At 37.8% G+C, this 17349-nt stretch overlaps 1 protein-coding gene across 6 annotated transcripts in view; it reads left to right on the top strand.

Moving 5' to 3' along the window:
- Nucleotides 1-5484: 5484 nt before the first annotated feature.
- SENP6 (SUMO specific peptidase 6) overlaps nt 5485-17349 on the top strand; it is a 76758-nt gene continuing 64893 nt past the window's right edge. For 4 of the 6 annotated variants that reach the window (XM_061460448.1, XM_061460449.1, XM_061460446.1 and 1 more), the window contains exon 1: nt 5486-6010. Coding sequence is in view for 1 of the 6 variants with exons in the window: in XM_061460452.1 (XP_061316436.1) it covers nt 5959-6010 (52 nt within the window). In the remaining 5 variants the exon portion in view is untranslated. Of the gene's footprint in view, nt 6011-17349 lie in introns of all 6 variants that reach the window. The other 2 variants (XM_061460451.1, XM_061460450.1) reach the window with 2 other exon arrangements.

Below are 17349 nucleotides of genomic sequence, written 5' to 3'. Positions count from 1 at the left end.
TTAATATGGAAAAACTCCCAGCTTTCTAATGCACTGTGGTGACTGAAGACCAACCTTAAAATGAGATTTTCAGATCATATGCCAATGACATTTTACATCTTTACAACTTACCTCTATGCAGAAGGACAAATGAAATGTGTCCTTCACATCTTTCAAAGCCTGTATTGGGTAGATTCTCTTCTCTGTCGTACGGTCATTCCTACATATGTTCTTACTGGTTCCACTTCACAGATGACACTGAGTACACCACTGTACTTAACAACTGAAGTACACAGACAGAAGCACATCTAGATCTTTAATCTCCTTTGTATATTGAGAAAGAGGTTTAGGAAGTTCTGATTAGAAGGGGAATTTTAAAGAAACAAACAATGCCTGTGCCAGCAGCATGAGCAGTCGGGGAGTAAGTCATGCACACTGTCTATAGGTAGGATGTAGTGATTTTTTGCCTCTGCTTTCATTATGATTATGCTAAAATCCCTTGTACATAAACCTGATCTTTCTTTGCTTTAGTGTGTATTTTTGCCTGTGTGCACATGGGTTAATATCTGCTGGTTTGCATGCCCTTGGTGTAATTTATTTTTATAACCATGAGTGGATATATACAAAAGTTTCCTACAGGAAACATGTAATAACTTTTGATAAAAGATTGCCTTAATTGCTCTGAAACCCAAGTATTCTTAAAGCTTTAGACAAACAGGTTATCTAATGAAACAGACAGGCAGAGAAAAGGTGATCCTCCTCTAAGATGTATCACCTTTTAGAAACAATTTCAATTAGGTATTTTCCATTTATTTTATGTGTTTCTTTAAATTAGACAACTCTACCAACATAAAGATCTTGATTCTAATGATTATTGCAAAGTATCTGTAAGGATGTCAGCTGCAAAACAGTTTCCTTTTCTAATGGTTTGAGACCATTATAAAGACCATCCTCAAGTTTTGCTAGCTGGCAATTAAGAACATGAATTTCTTTCCATGTGGTTGTGAGAGAGATTTCTGTGTAACTTCATACCAAAAAAGTTTCAATATCTATTAAATGTGTTTAAAAATACTTTAGAAGTTGATTTAGGCATATTTTCCATTGATCTGAAAAGCATGAGATTAGAAACAGGGTCTGACCCTGTACATATATGCGTAGTATGTTTTGTATGCTGGATGTTTTTGGATGCCTGACATGCCTTAAGCAACAGTCTGAGTCTTGCTGCACTTTTATTTTTATTGCAGTAAAAATATGTTACTTTATTTTCCTGATTACACAGTCTTTTAGTTTTTTTTGCTGTAGATGCATTCGTTATATTCTTTTTGTTAGCAGATGAAAGACTATTGTGATTATGCTATACTATTTATGTTGGCAAATACATTTTCTATTTTTCCTCCTTTAAATCAGTTAGAACTTCTGCTCTTATTACTGAAATTATGAAAAAAGCTATGCTGAAAGATAAACAACACTGTTGCCTAATCATAAAGCTTGGACTGCAATTGATAAATGTATTTCATCAGTCTGTATATAAAAATATATTTCCATTACAGAATCACCATAAAAATATTAAGAGAAAAATAAAAGTTTATTTCAGATTACCATCAGTTACTTCAGGAAACTTACAGCAACTATTATAAAGTGCATCAAAATATCAGTGAAACAAAGCAACAGTTAAATTAAGTATCTTTTATACAGAAATTTTGAACATACACTGGGAAGTACATTCACAGAATCATGGATCTGATGTATTCTCTTAAGCCTTTTATGTCCTCCCCTTCTAACACTTACAAAACTATCAACAGTTTTGCTTTTCTTTAGTTAAAGATCAATTTTGCCCCAAAATGTGTAATAAATTACCCGATGTACATTACTAAGGAAAATTAAAAATATAAAAGATTGTCCAAGTTTTTTCAGATGGAATATTTTATATTTGATTTATAATTTTTCATTTCTTCTTTAGTATGATTCCATGCACATATTTTAAATTACTCTCTTTTATAGTTTTCCTTTTTCTTAGGATCATAATTATGCTTCTATTTAGGAGAGGTCACTGATGTAATGGTTCTGGGCTGCACACCAAAAAATGGTCAGGTGTAGCCCAGACCCTGCACAAAAAAATGTTTTATTTCCAAAAACAATATCTAATGCTGTGTTGTGGCTAACAATGCTAACACATCACCCTTTATATCGATAAATCTCATTTTGATACTTAATGAGTCATAAGTTTTTTAGCCCAACACAGTTGCTTGACCTCACTGCCCAACAAGAGGTTGCAGATTTAAAGCAAAATTGTTTCTCTTTGAATGGTTATAATGCAGTGAGACAGTGCAGTGAGGCAGTCACAGCAATGAATTTATTACAGTAGCAGGAAACCTAATAGGCTATTTGTTTATTACGGTTATTCTCCAACACCCAGTATTGCATTTTGAGGTAGGCTGACCAGATTTAAAAAGCAGGTCTCCTTCAAGGAAGGAATTAGGAAAAATTTTAGACAAAGTCGCAGTGATCTTAAGCAGTCTGTAGTTATCTGCTACCTACTTGGCAAGCTGTCTTTGATACCAAAACTTAATATAAAACTTTTCTACATCCTGATGTGTCCCTGTAAGTCCTAGCACATAAATGAATGGTACTTTTCCATTTGGGATGTTACCAAAGAATTAACTGTAGTATGTGAGCTACCTTGGGATAAAATAAGGTGCCCCTCCCCCCCCAAATTAAAACATTAGCTTTAATAGCAAGAAGGTGACATTGCAAGCACAAGAAATAAATTTGACTTTGCTTTAAAATGCACAGCAAAAAACAGGCATCAGGTCATCAGGACAGCAACAAAATTGGTTTTTGGTTTGTTTTTTTTTAACAAAGGACATACATAGATTGTGCATCATTAATGCATTCAAGGGACAGTTCTAAGAACACCAGTGGGAAACAGTGAAAAATAATTAGTCCACAACCATTATTTTCTGAAAGGTGGGACTGTTAAAAGAATAGATTAATAGTCTATGGAATGGGTTCAGGGCTTGTAAATAACAAAAAAAAAAAGTCAAGATGCCTATAAATTCCCTTAAATGTAAACATATGCAATTTACATAGCAGTAAAAAAAAAATATGTACACTACCACAGTTACAGAAATTGCAAAAGTGCAATCCCAATTTCATTTTATTGCTTTTGCAAGGAAACGGGAATTTCTATGGAGTAGCCACCCCATTTGTTGACAAACCTTAAAAAACCTAGAGGAAACAAGAAATAATTGGAAGGAATTGTAAATACAAAGAAAAAAAATGTTTTTTTTTTCCCCCATAATTTCAGTATTGAATAACCTAAGCCATAGTCATTAATAACAATTTTTTCATTCTGGGAAGAGAAGGAAAAACAATAGATTTCTAAGGTGAAACAAAAAGACTTCATCATTGCCTAATGAATTAGCTTTTCACTTTATGCAGTGCTGAGCCAACAGACCTGTGCACATGCAAGCGTTTGTAAAATTCAGGATCTTAGACTGTGTCCTGTGAACATAGTGGGACTAGTCAACTTGTAGCGGCTGCTAAAAGGCAGTAATGATCTGATGCATTTCATCCCTGGGAACTTACTGTGTGAATACAATTAACAGTTTGGCTGAGAACAGGAAGAAAACTCAGTAAATTCTGTATGACTTCCCCCAACAGGAAGGGGGTATGCTGATTTTCTCTTTGTCATTGATGACTCAGATACTTCTTAAACATGAAGAAAATCCTCTCGTTCTAAGTTTAAGCCACTCTAAGGCTGAGAATACACTACTAATGAAAGCTTTATGAAAAACAGATGAACAAAAGATTTGACTACACGCTATTCTCTTGCATCCTTCAAGAGCTTCAAAATAAAGGAAAAATACTACTGCAGTCAGATGTAATTTTGGGGCAGCTCTTCTCCATAGAAAAGTAGATGTTAGATTACCAATCAAAAAGTCTAAAATCAACCATGCATCTAGATAAATATTGGTAACTTCTTTACCTGCCATTTCTACTTTAGAAGGTATCATAATCTACACTGTGCCTCAGCTCACTAAAAATAAGCTATATTTGATGTCTTGACTTGGATCAACAAAAGCACACTACTGTGTATCAAACATTTATACAAAAAACTCATAATCATTTTTTTAAAAAAAACAGTGAATAACTGAGTAGACATGAAGCAGTCTGGTCTCAACTGTGCATAAGAACTTGGTTTTGTGAATTAATCCTGTAACCTCTGCAGTAAACCCTCCATCTAGACAATGTTCTTCTGAGATATAACAGGATACTTTTTGAAAATTAGATTCTAGATTTCCATTTTTCTGGGGGTTTTTGTTTGTGGGCTGGTTTATGTTGCTGTTAAGATTTTGTTGTTTAGGGTTTTTTTTTAATTTAGGTTTCTATTAAGCATTTCTGCCGAAGTCTTCTGGTTTCTGTATAATTAGCGTGCACCAATTTTACCTATTTTTTTCTTCTTTTAATTTTATTAAAATTAAATATTTTATTCAGAAGTCTTTTTTTTCTAAGGAGATTCTGAAGATCAGGGCACGTTGGCCAGCACTGTTCCAGCTTTTGGAATTCTTTCTAATCACTCAGTTCTGGTGGTGTGAGGTAGCATTTGGGGAGCAGCCTGACACCTCACTGTATTTTCTTCCAGGCCAGTTCTGCATTCTTATCTGCTTCTGTGTACCTCTTGCTTGTGTAAAAACTGAGCATTCCTACTTACAGTATTTTTAAATACTCTGGCTTATGACTATGGTTGGTGTCAATACAGAAAATTCAGTTTTTAATTTCCATATGCATTAGGTACTTGAACTTACCTAATTTAGGACTTTAGCCTACAAACTTTCAAGTTCAAGCATCTTTGGGAGCTCATTTTTCAAGCATTAGTAATTTTTGGAAACTAACTACTTTAAATTAGACATAAAAATTCCCCAGTTCTACAGTAAAAATCAGGTCAGGAGAATTCCAGATGAAGGAACCCATTCAAGAAAGGAGGATCTACTTTTCCCTACTTCAAGACTGTCACAGTTTACCTCCCAGATTTTAAAGGAACGTATTTTTCATACTTTGGCTTCACAAGAAGTCTTTTTAAAATGTAAAACCTCACATGCTTTTAAATTCAAATACACCTGAGAGCATGACTTGCAATTTCTGTATAGTTGGCTTGGCAACGCTGTTCGTTTTGCAGAATCCAGTTTTGCATTTAAATACGCCTTGATTAGGCCACAGCCTTCATGATTTGTAAGAACTCGTTAAGACCTGCGTGGCCTCTAACCCAAGCGTGAGCACGGTGACAGGCGAGCGGGCTCCAGAGCTGCGCCATGGGCTTCCAGGCTCCTGAAAGTCCATTCATTTTACTCAAACCGATCCACCTCCTCACCTCCCAAAAGCTGCCGCCTCCGAGCTGATCAAGGGGGGAGCGGGAGAGCCCGAGGCATTACAGGGCGCAGCCTTACTGCGGCCATTTTATCGTCTAGGGGCCGCCGGCGAAGCGCGGGTGCCGGGCCGGGCGAGCCAGGGGTCCCGGCAGGGGTGTGCCGGTGAGGTCCCGCCGCGCCGTTCATGGAGGAGAGTGGCGGCAGCTCGACGCGCACCATTCCCTTATCCTCCCCGTGTGCTCTGAGGTACCGCCGGCGGAGAGCCAGCCAGGCCCGCCTCCCCCGCCGGGCGCCATCAGCGGCTGCTGGGCCAGACCCAGCCGGCAACCGCTCGGGGGACTGCTGGTGGCGGGCTCGGTGAGGGAGGAGCGGGTGCGCTTCCTCTGCTTCCTCCTGCACGGGGCCCGGAAAGCAGCGCGGCCCGGGCCGCCGTGCGCGCGGACTCGGAGCAAGAGAGGGCCGGGCCTCGGAGGCGCCGCCGCCGCTGCGGGTCACCCAGCCTTCCGCAGTGGGGGTGGGCGGCGGAGCGCGCAGGCCGGGGGAAGGGCCAGGCCCCGCCGTCTCTCTGGGCGATGGAGTGAGTGAGGGAGCGAGGCTCGGCAGCAGGAAGATGGCCGGTGGCAGCAGTGGCGGCGGCTGCAGAGACAGCTTGTTTCTGGAAGGTGAGTATATGGCTGAGAAGGGGGGGAATGCGGCCCACGGGCTGCATTTCCCTTCTGGCAACCAGTAAGGGGCACAGTACAGACCGGGGAATGGGAGAGGCGTGCGTGTGTGCATCTGAGGGGTAGAGGGGGAGGAATGGGTCCCCTTCGGGGGACGACGACAATGAGAGGTGGCTTCGTAGTGGGGGAAGGGTGGGTGCCGTTAAGGGGTGGTTTGATTTGGTGAAAAGAGACCTACTTTTGAGGGAGGGGTTAGTGAGGGCGAGTCTATGCCTTATTCCTTTTCTTTTATTTCTTTTAATGTACCGAGGCTTTGGAAGTGCAGTGGTTTCTTTGTAGGGGCAGAGGTCTGAGAGTAGCCAGAGCTTGGTGCAGCAGGGCCGGTTTTGCAGCGGGAGGGATCTTCTGTCGGCGGGTCGGTGGGCTGGTGGGCGGCCGAGCAAGGGTAGCTCTAGGTGAGGAGGGGAGGCCAGGATTGCTGTGCCGCCTCCCCGCTGCACTGCCTTGCCTTTAGCTTGGTCTCAGGCCCCGGCCTAGCCCGTACCCTTTCACTCTACCATATAATGAGGCTCGTGTGCTTCTAAAATACTATTTTAAATGTTTGGGAGTGAGGTTAATTTTGGGAGGGGTATCATCCTTACATTTACCATACGAGGCTGATGATGAATCTGTCCATAGCAAGTGAAAGAAACCTTTAGCGTGTATAAAGCCTTGAGTAATTTTTTTGATGTATGGGTTAGGTGGTTGGTTTGTTTGTTTGCTTGTTTTTTGTCGCTATAAAGCTATTAATTATAATGCAGAAAGTCTCCTGAAATTCGAATGCCTCTAACTGTTGAGACTTCAGTTTCACCAATAAGAAAAAAAATAAATCTGCTATTGTAATCTTACATTGCTATAAGCGCATATCCTGATGGCATAGGCCATAGTCTGTTAAATTCTGCTAAAGTACCATGATGATAACAAAGAAAAATACATGTTAATGAAATACATTATTCCTCATAAGCAGAGTTTTTCAAGTCGGGGATAAGTTTAGCATTGGAGATTTTGCAGTACCTTTATTACGCAGAGCACACACCTCTTGCAGATTGTCTCTTGCTGCAGTATGTTGGGCTTTGTTTTTTATTACTAGATGTTCTGGAATAGAGGTACTGTATGAACAAAAATACTGCTTGTTGTTTTGAGTAATTAATCTGAAATTCTGATGTTCAGAAACTCTTTCTGCTTAATAATGGCTATTATGTTACTTCCCTATTAGCTTTAAAGTGGTGAAATGCAGACACTCTGTTTTTTCCTGAACTCTCTCCACAGAATACAGTGAGCTTTGCTCAGACAACTAAAAGTGTCAAGGTGATGATGACTAGTCACTGTCTTCTTTTGTACACCTTGGCTATTTGCTGGCTGGACAGGTGGCTAAGAAAAGACAGATTTCATACACATCACCCACATGTTTTCTACTTAGGAGATGTCTTTCCAAGAGCAGGACCAATACAACACTGGGTAGTGTACCCATTAGAAGCTTTGATATTCCACGGCTGGTGAATTGAGTTATCAGCTGGTTTTGTGTTTCCTCAGTATTTGGGGGCGTGTTAATTTTAGGACTGATGATGTGATAGCGTGTGAGTGCGCATGCATGTGTGAAGCAAAACTAATGTGGATGGTGACAAAAAAATTCTGAGGATGGCCCGAGTCCAAATGGGATGATAGTACTATACCAGATCTAGTAAGAGCTGGTAAACTTTGTACTGATTTGAAACAAAGGAAAAAGAAGGCTTTCTGATGTTATTTGAGAGGGATGAGATGTGCTTATTAGGGATGTTGACTTTATAGGAAAATGTAAAGTCACAGAATATGTATATATAGGGTTTTTTGGCAATCTGTAATCTGGAGCTGAGAGCACATTAGATGCACCTAACGATGGTAGAACCACCATTATCCAAAGGTGAGACAAGCGCAAGAGTGCCAGAATTGTGAAACAAGTGTAACGTGGACAAAAGCAGGGATAAAAGTGTATAGAGTAGGAAATATGGCAACTTCTATTGCAAGATGATGATTAGTCCATGAACCTATAGTTACATCTATAAGTGGTCTGTGTATATTTCATTAACTCTGTTGAAGTCTATGTAAGCAACAATCAAAAATTGTTTACTTGATGTTTTTGGAAGTGTTATATTAAAGGCTGGTAAAGAGGAAGGGGGGGGACTCTTCTGTCCATCCCTGGTGTTAAAGCATAAAACTGATTATGTGCCAAATAGATGTTAAATCCATCACTGATTAAACTCAGTCTAATGGAAACAGTGCTGTTGAAATATGTACCTATATGTGTATGTGTGTATACATATGTGTACACAGAAACTTCTGATTCTATCATGCTTATGCTGAGTATCAGTCAGACTTAAACATGCAGGTAAATTAAATAAATTGCTTTTAAGTGTGATGGTTGTTCAGAATTTTTTTTTTGATTCCACATGTCTAGTAAGATGCTCATTTAGTGTAACAGACGTTACTATGAAGAAATGTGGCTGTTGTTCTGCTGTTAAAGTTGCTTCTTTTTAATATTTTTATTATTTTCTTCTCCAGTAAAAACGAAACGGTCTTTCTGGAAGGGTGTTCCATGAGTGATTTATCTGTTGCCTTTCTGGTAATGCTGTTGTTGAATACAGTGATTCATACTGGTACATGTTTTTCTTTGTCCAGTTTTGCATATCTAATGTATCATCATTATTTATCTGTGTTGTATAGACTGTTCAATGGAAAATATGAAAAAGATTCTTAGAACTATAACGTTTGACTTTTTTTTTTTTTTTCTTTTTTTGAAGCTGCATTTGTTACCATTCTGGAGCAGTGCTAGTAGTCGTTATGTTGTATACAGCCATATACATGGTCTGTGTGTTTACTTTTCATGAAATGTCAGGACTGTTAGACTTTAGAAGTGTGGAAAGTGCCTTATTTTTGTTATTTAAGCTAGTTTACACATGGAATTAGTAAAACTTTTCTGAATTTACTTTCCTAAAGTAAGGTTTCTAAGTTATAGGCAGAATATGCAGAAATTCACAGTAACAAATAGCCCTGTGGCATGCAAATTCTTTCCTGACTTGGAGGAGTAGAACTTTAGTGATTCCCACTTGAAGGAATTCCTGTGTTTTTCAACTGATAGTCACACCTAAAATAAGAAACAGTGACAGGCAAATCTTTTTGGATTTAAAATAGGGGGATATTTAGCATGTGGGAATGGAGACGACTCCTAATCATTCCCGCTGGAGAATAATTGTAAGAACTTGTGTTATATTCTGCCTCCTTGGATATTGCTGAGTTGCAATGCAGTTGTAATTTTCTCTTTTCCAGCCTTTCATTTAAAGCTTCCCCATGTTTGTGCAGTTGATAATAGGCAAACTTTAAAGTATTCCTATATGCATCTATTTTCCTGATGAAAGGAGAAACATTTTGTTCCTTCCTGCCTTTTTTTTTTTTTTTTTTCCTCTTCAGTCTCCTGGTGGTTACAGTAGTGATACTGAGAACCAGTATTGAATTTTCTTTCTGAGGATCTCTTTCCTAAGGAATGTTGCCAATCCCTACCTTCAGAGCTGCTGAGAGATTTCAGTTTAGTCATGACAGGAATTTGCTCAATTTTCATCCCATTTTCTTGGCTACAAGTTTCCTAATAACCGTAGAGAAAACTATGTGGACTTCCTATTAACAGCAGCAACAGAAACTTCACAGTTGTCTGTCAGAGGACTTTAGAAGACTTTGTTTTTCATTCAGCTCACATGTAAAGAATTGTCTTCACAAAGTAAGGGTTGTAGGCTTGTGTATTTTCTTAAAGGTAGCTGAGATTCTGGAGTGGTACAGAAACACGCAGAATTTTTATCTTAGTGTATAGACACAGAGCTGCCATTTGAAGTCATCAGCCTTTCCTGCCTTTTTCTTCCTTCCCCTCCCCCTCTTTTGATCATATTGAGAAATCACTGACAGGAGTAATACAAGTTAGGAGGGCAGAGAGGCGTTTATATTCAGGTAGAACACTTGAGGATTTTCTGTCTTCTGTGACTCTTCATTTTTCTCTTAACAGTGAAATTTAATTATTAATTGTTGTAACTGTTCCTGAAGCAGTCTGCTGCTTTGTTTATGGCCTAGTGGAGATGAGTATTAGCTTGAAAATGAGGGGAAGGGATATTTCAGGTATCATTCACTTATTCTGTGCCTTTATCATAATCTAAACTCCTGCTCTATGATGTTGAATTATTCTTTGGTTTGTGTCAGTCCCGTAAATGTTGATGTGTTCTGTTCCTTTCGTCTGTTTTTCTTTAGAGTATTTTTTGATTGCAAAGTGAGAAATTTGTGAATTTTCTATGTTTGCTTATGTCTCCCAGTCTCTAACCCATTCAGAATTTCTTTCCAACACTGCCTATGTGTCTTTTGAGACCTTTGTTCAGATGTCCTTTCCAATAGTTTTAAGACTAAGAAACCTTATTAACTTCAATGACAGATTATATTTTAGGACCAAAATCTACTTGCTGAGAACTATTTCTCAAAGTGAAAATATTTTCTTATTGTCTTACTTTTTATATGTGCCTATCTGACTTTTGAGTAAGCTAGGCTACTTCTTAAGACATGTAGAAAAATGCTAAAAATTAACTTATCTGTTAATGCTCTAAAACACATGTTGTAATATGCTTGGTAGCACATTCTTAAATAATAGCCTGTGTCCAAGTCCTCTTCCGCATAATCACCTTTTTTTTAATTTCAAGATTTAGGATTCTAGGAGCCCAGGTTTGTCCTCATCTATCTCCATTCGAAAGCATCTGTGTGCACTATTCTGGTTTTCATTATGGAGGCATTTATTATTTGGTAGTTTTTCCTAAATAGCTACTACTGTAATATTTTTGCACAAAGTGGGACATAGAAGCTTCAGGTGTAAGAGTAACTGTCTTGTATGGGATGCTTCATTGGTTATTTTCTGGCACTTGGATTTGGTAGTAAAACACTACTCTTTCCTCAGAAAAAGTACAGAAATTCTACTGAGGGTTGGGGGGGGGGAGAGAATGTTCCTAAAAGAGATCCTTACCCTCTTCTTTATGTAAGTAGAAATACAAAAGTAATAGTAATAACACAAGTAATTACAGCAATATGTGGCTTGATAGCAAGCATAAACCAGTATTTTGCAAATGTCTGTTTGCACAGATACTTTTATGATGATCCTATTTGGGTATTTTAGTCTTTTGCTTCTTGTTTTATGTACAAGGATAAAATGTGATAGACTATTTATTGTAATGGTTTCAACAACGACTTTGGCTTTTATTACTGTTGTTTTTGTAAGACTGCATGAATTGCAGTGCAGCGTCAGACTTTCTATGGAGTTTTAGTTGTGTCTCTTCGTGTAGAGAACTAAGGGGTTTCAAGGTGTGTTATGTTGTAGCAGGCCCTATGATGTGAGATTGATCACCAAACTCACCACTTTTAAATACTGCTTTATAAGAATATGAGGGGGTTTTAGGTCATATCGCATAATTTTGTCTCCTCTCTTCCCACTAATAGCTATTAAACCTTTTGTTTGCAGAGAAGTAGAGATCTCACAGGTAAACATCTAGGAATTTTGAGACGCTTACTTCCATAAAACAGGGAAGTCAAAATAGGGTTCCTGAAGTAAAGGTTTCAGTGCTGCCTCAGTATGGCTTGGTTTGCTTCTAACATGTGAGTTCATAGAGTGGCAGAGTAGTCTGGGATCAGGACAGCCAGAGCGCTAAGTACACAGGACAGTGTGTGCCTCCATCTGTGTGTATCTTGCAGAAAGGAGTAGAAGAGTGTACAGAATAGCTGCAGGAGACTGAGAAAACAAGATAAACAAAAATGGAGCTGTTGTGGTGGGGGAGGTTGGAGAAATAAAGGCAACAAATTCTTTTTACAGGTTAACCAGCAAATGTAGTTTTTCTCTTAGCTTGGTTGTTCTGAACTAAAAGGAACTTCCATTTGGGGAAGTAATTTGGAAAGTTAATTTCTTTTGGCTCATGTTTTAGCACCTATTTGGTTTCAATTTAGAGGGTTTTTGAGGTTGAGATATTCTTACATAGGTTGAAATTTGTCTAATGCTCTGTACTTGATTACTTTGTGCTTACATTTAAGAAAACTAAAGCACTAGTAAAAAGTTTACTATTCTTATTCACTGTATACGTAGAATTAAACCTGGTGGTAATTTGATCTTACACAGTTTTTTAAAGCATGCGTTATTAAACTTCCTTTTACGGTGTTCAGCAGCCTAGTGTGTATAATATTTTCAGGTGAAGTAAAATTTGGTGTCTTACGTTGGCCAAGTCAGTTGCATATGAATGTTGTGTTCGTAGTAGTAAATGGCACTTCCATAGTGGGTGCTCAGCAGCCTGTGTTGATGGATATCGTGACACAGAAATAATTACCTAGCAATCTTTATTGCCTTGATCCTTCACAAATATAAGATGAAAAAAAATGTTTTTCATTTTGCTGCTGAGGCCACAAAATTTCCTTTAGGAAATGTGGGAAAGGTAACCAGTTGTTAAATAGTGGGTTAAAATCAAACAGTGTATTTTTAATAATTAAATCACTGCCTAATTCAGTGACACATATTTAGATTGGAAGCTTTCTTTGAGAACTGCTAACATGGTATAAGTAGAGCTTAGTAGTTCGTTAGTAGATAGGCGTATTTTTGAGATGTCTTTTGAGTACTTTCAACAGAATGTCATAAAAGTACTGAAAACTTATTTAATTTTCTTCTATGGTGTAGTCTACATGCACAGACCTGGGGATTGTGCCAAATGGAATTCAGTCTCTAAATTACAGTCTAGTATAAATCAGAATACAGAATGGCTAATGGTTATTTGGGTACTGTAGCTAACAGGGATGATTAAAAGTAAATAACTTGTGAGAAGATGTTTTATTTTGATTTATGGTTTAATGTCTGCTGTGAGTTAAGGAATTAGCATTTTGGCAATGCTGTTGTTTAAATAACTTTAAATAATCTGTAAAAGGAATTATGTTCTAATATATGAGGATAGTTGATTATTAAAAGGATTGTAGCAAATGCAAGAGTACTGATGTGTGTTTAGTGTACAGTAGCAATTTGCAGCATGGATAGCAAATTGGAAAATAAAGCTTTCAAAATAAACTGAAAAACAGTAAAATGATTAAGGTGTGATGCTATTGTCCTGTACAGGATAATAATAAATTGGGTGTATGAATTCCCTAAAGCAGCCAACTGTGACATTGCTGCTTTTATCTGATCATGAAGCAACTCCATTTTGGATGCAAAGCTGAATGGCAACTATTTACTGTTTCTCTTTGCAAGACTTAAAATTATTAATTGTTTTGGGGATAGGGAATAACAGAACATCATTGACTGGTTAGAGCGAGCTACATATGGCAGCTGTGCTGGACTGAGGCTGCAGGTGGGGGAGAGATGCCTGCTTCTCTCCTCCCGATGCTCCCCCACCTTTCCCTCCCGCCTCAAATTGCTGTCTTGTGGCATGTCTTGTACTGTCCTACCACCCCTGAGACCAGTATATTGCCAGAGAGGTTGAAGTTGTGTACAGTTTTCTCATACTGGCTCTTTGCCAAACCTCTGTTGAATTTGCTCACTGAACCGTAAGTGGGAGAGGCTGGACAATGGCTTGTACTGAGGAGGGCAGACAGACTGCATGTGAAAAAAGGGTATTTCTACTTTCATCTCTCACTGGTGACTTGTTAAATCAGGTTAAGTTGTAATATGTAACTTAAACTTTAGGATAAATAATTTTGTGTAACAGCAGCTTTACTCTTCCCAGGGAAATGCAGTTATTTTAAATAACAGGTTAACTTCTGTGCAGAACAAGTTTTCAGGCTGGAGACAGGAGGGAATAAATTAAAAAGCTGTGGTTATTCCTGGGTTGGTCAGCAGGCCTTCAAAAAGTTTTTGTTAATGGGTATGCACTGCAAGCACTGAATGAGAGAAGGAAACATTTCTGAGTGAGTGTCCCTGTAATTCCTATGAAAGAATAATTTGGAGCGAAAGCTGCTGACTTCGTGATATCTTTCTCTGACTGAATCTTCAGTGATGGTAAATAAAGAACAGTTATGATCCAGAAACTGTACAAAGACTTCCTGAGTTTTGTTTGTTTTTAGACCATATAAGCTGGAGCAAAGTCTCCCTGTTGTTTGTTTGGAGTTTTTTATATTTTAATTTTTTTTAAATAAGACTTGCCACAAGGCTGGTTTAGGGAAGATACATACCAGTAATATTTTGCTGGTGTAGTAAAACATAATACTACATGATACGATTAATATTATGTAATCTTTGAAGTATATGTGTGTAAGAAACCGCTGCACAAATATTTTCATGAGAATATTTTTGTCCAGTGCCATACAGTTGTTTCATGTGCACTAAAATTCATTTTTCTGAAATACTTTTATTAATGGTGTAGGTTATAGTGTTGTATTTGTTTGGCATGTCTGATTTTTATGGCTCATTTAGCAAACTGTGAATATCCTGATAACAATTTAATACAACAGTCTAACATAAAGATTATTCAAGAGCCTATTAGATGAGAATTTGAACTATGAAGTAGATGTTAGCTTTCATATTTACAATTGCCTTTGTAATTTCTGAGGGTCACTTCTAGAAACATTTACTAGAGTTCCTTGTAACTATTTTTAGCAAGCCTTACTGCTCAAGAAGTAATGTAAGGATCCTTTACAACTGCATATAAACTTTAAAAAGTTTATTCTGTTGGACTGCTCTGGTCCAGGTTATGATGATGGATATACCTGGCACAGTGGGGCACTAAACCTTTAACTGACATTACCAGTTCTGCCATTAGGCAAATATATTTTATATATAGCTAAATGTTTACCTGTTGAATACCACCAAAAAAACCCCAACCTATTATCAATGTAGTAAAGAAGTTCTTTGTCATCCAGCAAAGCTTTTGTTAGATGGAAAAGGCACTGTTCCTTACTTGGAAGCAAGTCTTACAGTGTGCACTGTGATCGAAAGAACTGATAGATCAAGGTAAGGATAATTTAATCTTTGAGTGAAGGTGGCTGAAACTCATCTCTAGTTGGAGGCTGGTGTCTTAAGTTGGATGTTTTGCTTCAGCTGTCTTTTGAGTGTTATTTCTTGAACAGTAGGTTTGTAACTATTAGCAGTCAACAGGCTGACGTATTATTTTGTTATATTAAACATTGATTGATAGCTCTTCTTCACTGCCTTTACAAGTAATTGCTAAGAAAAATGTTTGTTTTTCCAGGGATGTTAAAGTTATTTTTTAGCTTTTTAAAAATAAATTCCACTTAGTAAATTTTAGTATACTGCAGTTTAGTTAATAGTTGTCAGTGTTCCTTAAACTCATTGTTACATCTAGTGAACTTTTATACTTCCATTACAAAGAATACTGTAGTTTTAATGCAGTAACATAGTTGTATTACATCATGTCTCGTTGCATTGGTGATCTCTAATTGCAGAGGAAATTGAAGTATATAGTGTATCTGGTATAAGCAGGAGGCTGTTGCTTATTTGTGTTGCATTTCTCTGGTTTCTGTTTTGTTTGTGGGGTTTTGATGGTTTTTGGTTTTTTCTTTGTTTGGTTAGTTTTTGTTTGTTTGTTTGTTTTTGTTTGTTTGTTTGGGTTTTTTTTCTTTTTTTCCAGCCAGACATTATTTTCTTGCAAGGTCATTTTCTAACTCACGTTAGGGGCCATATTGAACGGCCATGCAAGTAATTGTGCCAGCAATTTACAACACAGCCAGGCCCCCCTAACTGCTCTGTGCTGCTCTGAGTGACAGTCCTGCTGCCCCTCCCAGAGACACTGCACTTGCTCACAGCTTTGCTTGAGTCAACACCAGCACTTCTCTGGCTTCATGGTGAGTTGGCTGAAGGAACTAAATTGGCAGAAAACTAATCCTCAGGGGGAAGTTTTGGTGGAACTAGTCTGCATTACTTTTCAGCCATATCAGCAGTCTAATCCAGCTGACTGCTCTCTCATTTAGGTATGAAAGCTTGCCAATGTCACTAAGAATGGGGGGAAAAAAGCAGATCTTTGGCCTTTACAGAAAAGCAAATGTGAAATTTTCTCACAACTTAAAATTTGATCGACTCTTTCATATTACTTTCATCCTTTCCCTACTCAGATTTTTCTGAGATGTGCCTTTTTCATTTGGGCAAATTATTGAGTTTTTTTAATTGAAGTTTTCTTTATATGTGCTTTTTTGCTGTCCATTTCAGCTGGATTTTGAACAGCTGGCAACGTCAGCTAAGTGTCTTGCTTTTTGTGGCTTTAATTACATTTTAACGTTGTTTCTTTTTTCCTACATTTGCAAGTTATTTTCTTGTAGAAGTCATGGAACCATTCTGGACTTTAATTTCCTTATGGTTTTATATAAAGGGGATAATATATGTGACATAGTTTTAAAAGTTTGCAGAAAGTGTTAAATAATACAAATTCTTATTTTTTGTTCCTTCTTCCCTTTGGTATGTAAATACAGTGCTTTATTTCAACCTGGCATTCCAGTTATTGCTGCAAACCTGGAAGCCTAAGTGTTGGTTGCTGATTTTCCAGGTACTTAGGCTAGGTTATTAATCTTACCCTGCCTTTAGGCACTTTATAAAAATAGATTGTTTAGTGTTCCTATATTTTCAGTTGCACAGGTTTAGCTTTTCTTTATGAAGGTGGATCCCATGGTGTATAGCTGAGTCTAAAATCAGAAGTGTGTAAATCAGATGCATAATATCCTGTAAGGTTTCCTGCTGTGTTTTGCTTATATTATAAAACTCTTCCACTGTTTAGAATTAGAGATCATATGTGATTAACATCACATACTGATTTGCCACAGAAATTGTGTTCTGTTCTTTTTTGCATGTCATCTTCCTTGAAATGGCTTGTTAGCTTTATATACTTTTTCACATTTTGAGAGGAAACTGTCAATTCAGAAGTTGCCCCTAGCCTATCCTAGCCTATCCGTCTTCCATTTTTTTCTTATAAAATAGGAAGATAACTCTCCTATATTTATATTTCATATAAAAACCCTTAAACTTTCTCCTTACTTTCTGAATTTTTTAGTATGTCTCCAGTCTAGCAATAGAGTCCTTATATAAGTAGAGAAATAAATTCATTGTGCTAAAGAGCAGGAAAAAACCCCAAACCTTTTTATTTCTTTTTTCTCTTTTTTTTCCTTCTTGTTTATTGTTGGACCCTTGTGTGGAAAGTTTGAATGGGTAGCAGAGAGAAAAGGGAAGTGACTGAGGTACTTCATTTTGGGGGTGTTTGCGATGATGGTGCAGTTGCCTTAAGTGATGCTTTGTACCTACAAGTAGTCACTGGTTTTACCTGACTGCTGGTTGA

This window comes from Pezoporus flaviventris, unplaced genomic scaffold (genome assembly GCF_033815535.1).
Source record: "Pezoporus flaviventris isolate CSIRO_AGI_PZ_B2104156 unplaced genomic scaffold, CSIRO_AGI_Pfla_v1 ptg000031l, whole genome shotgun sequence".
Lineage (NCBI taxonomy): Eukaryota > Metazoa > Chordata > Aves > Psittaciformes > Psittacidae > Pezoporus > Pezoporus flaviventris.
The sequence above is the reverse complement of the archived record's forward strand: the minus strand, read 5'-3'. Positions and strand labels throughout refer to the sequence as shown.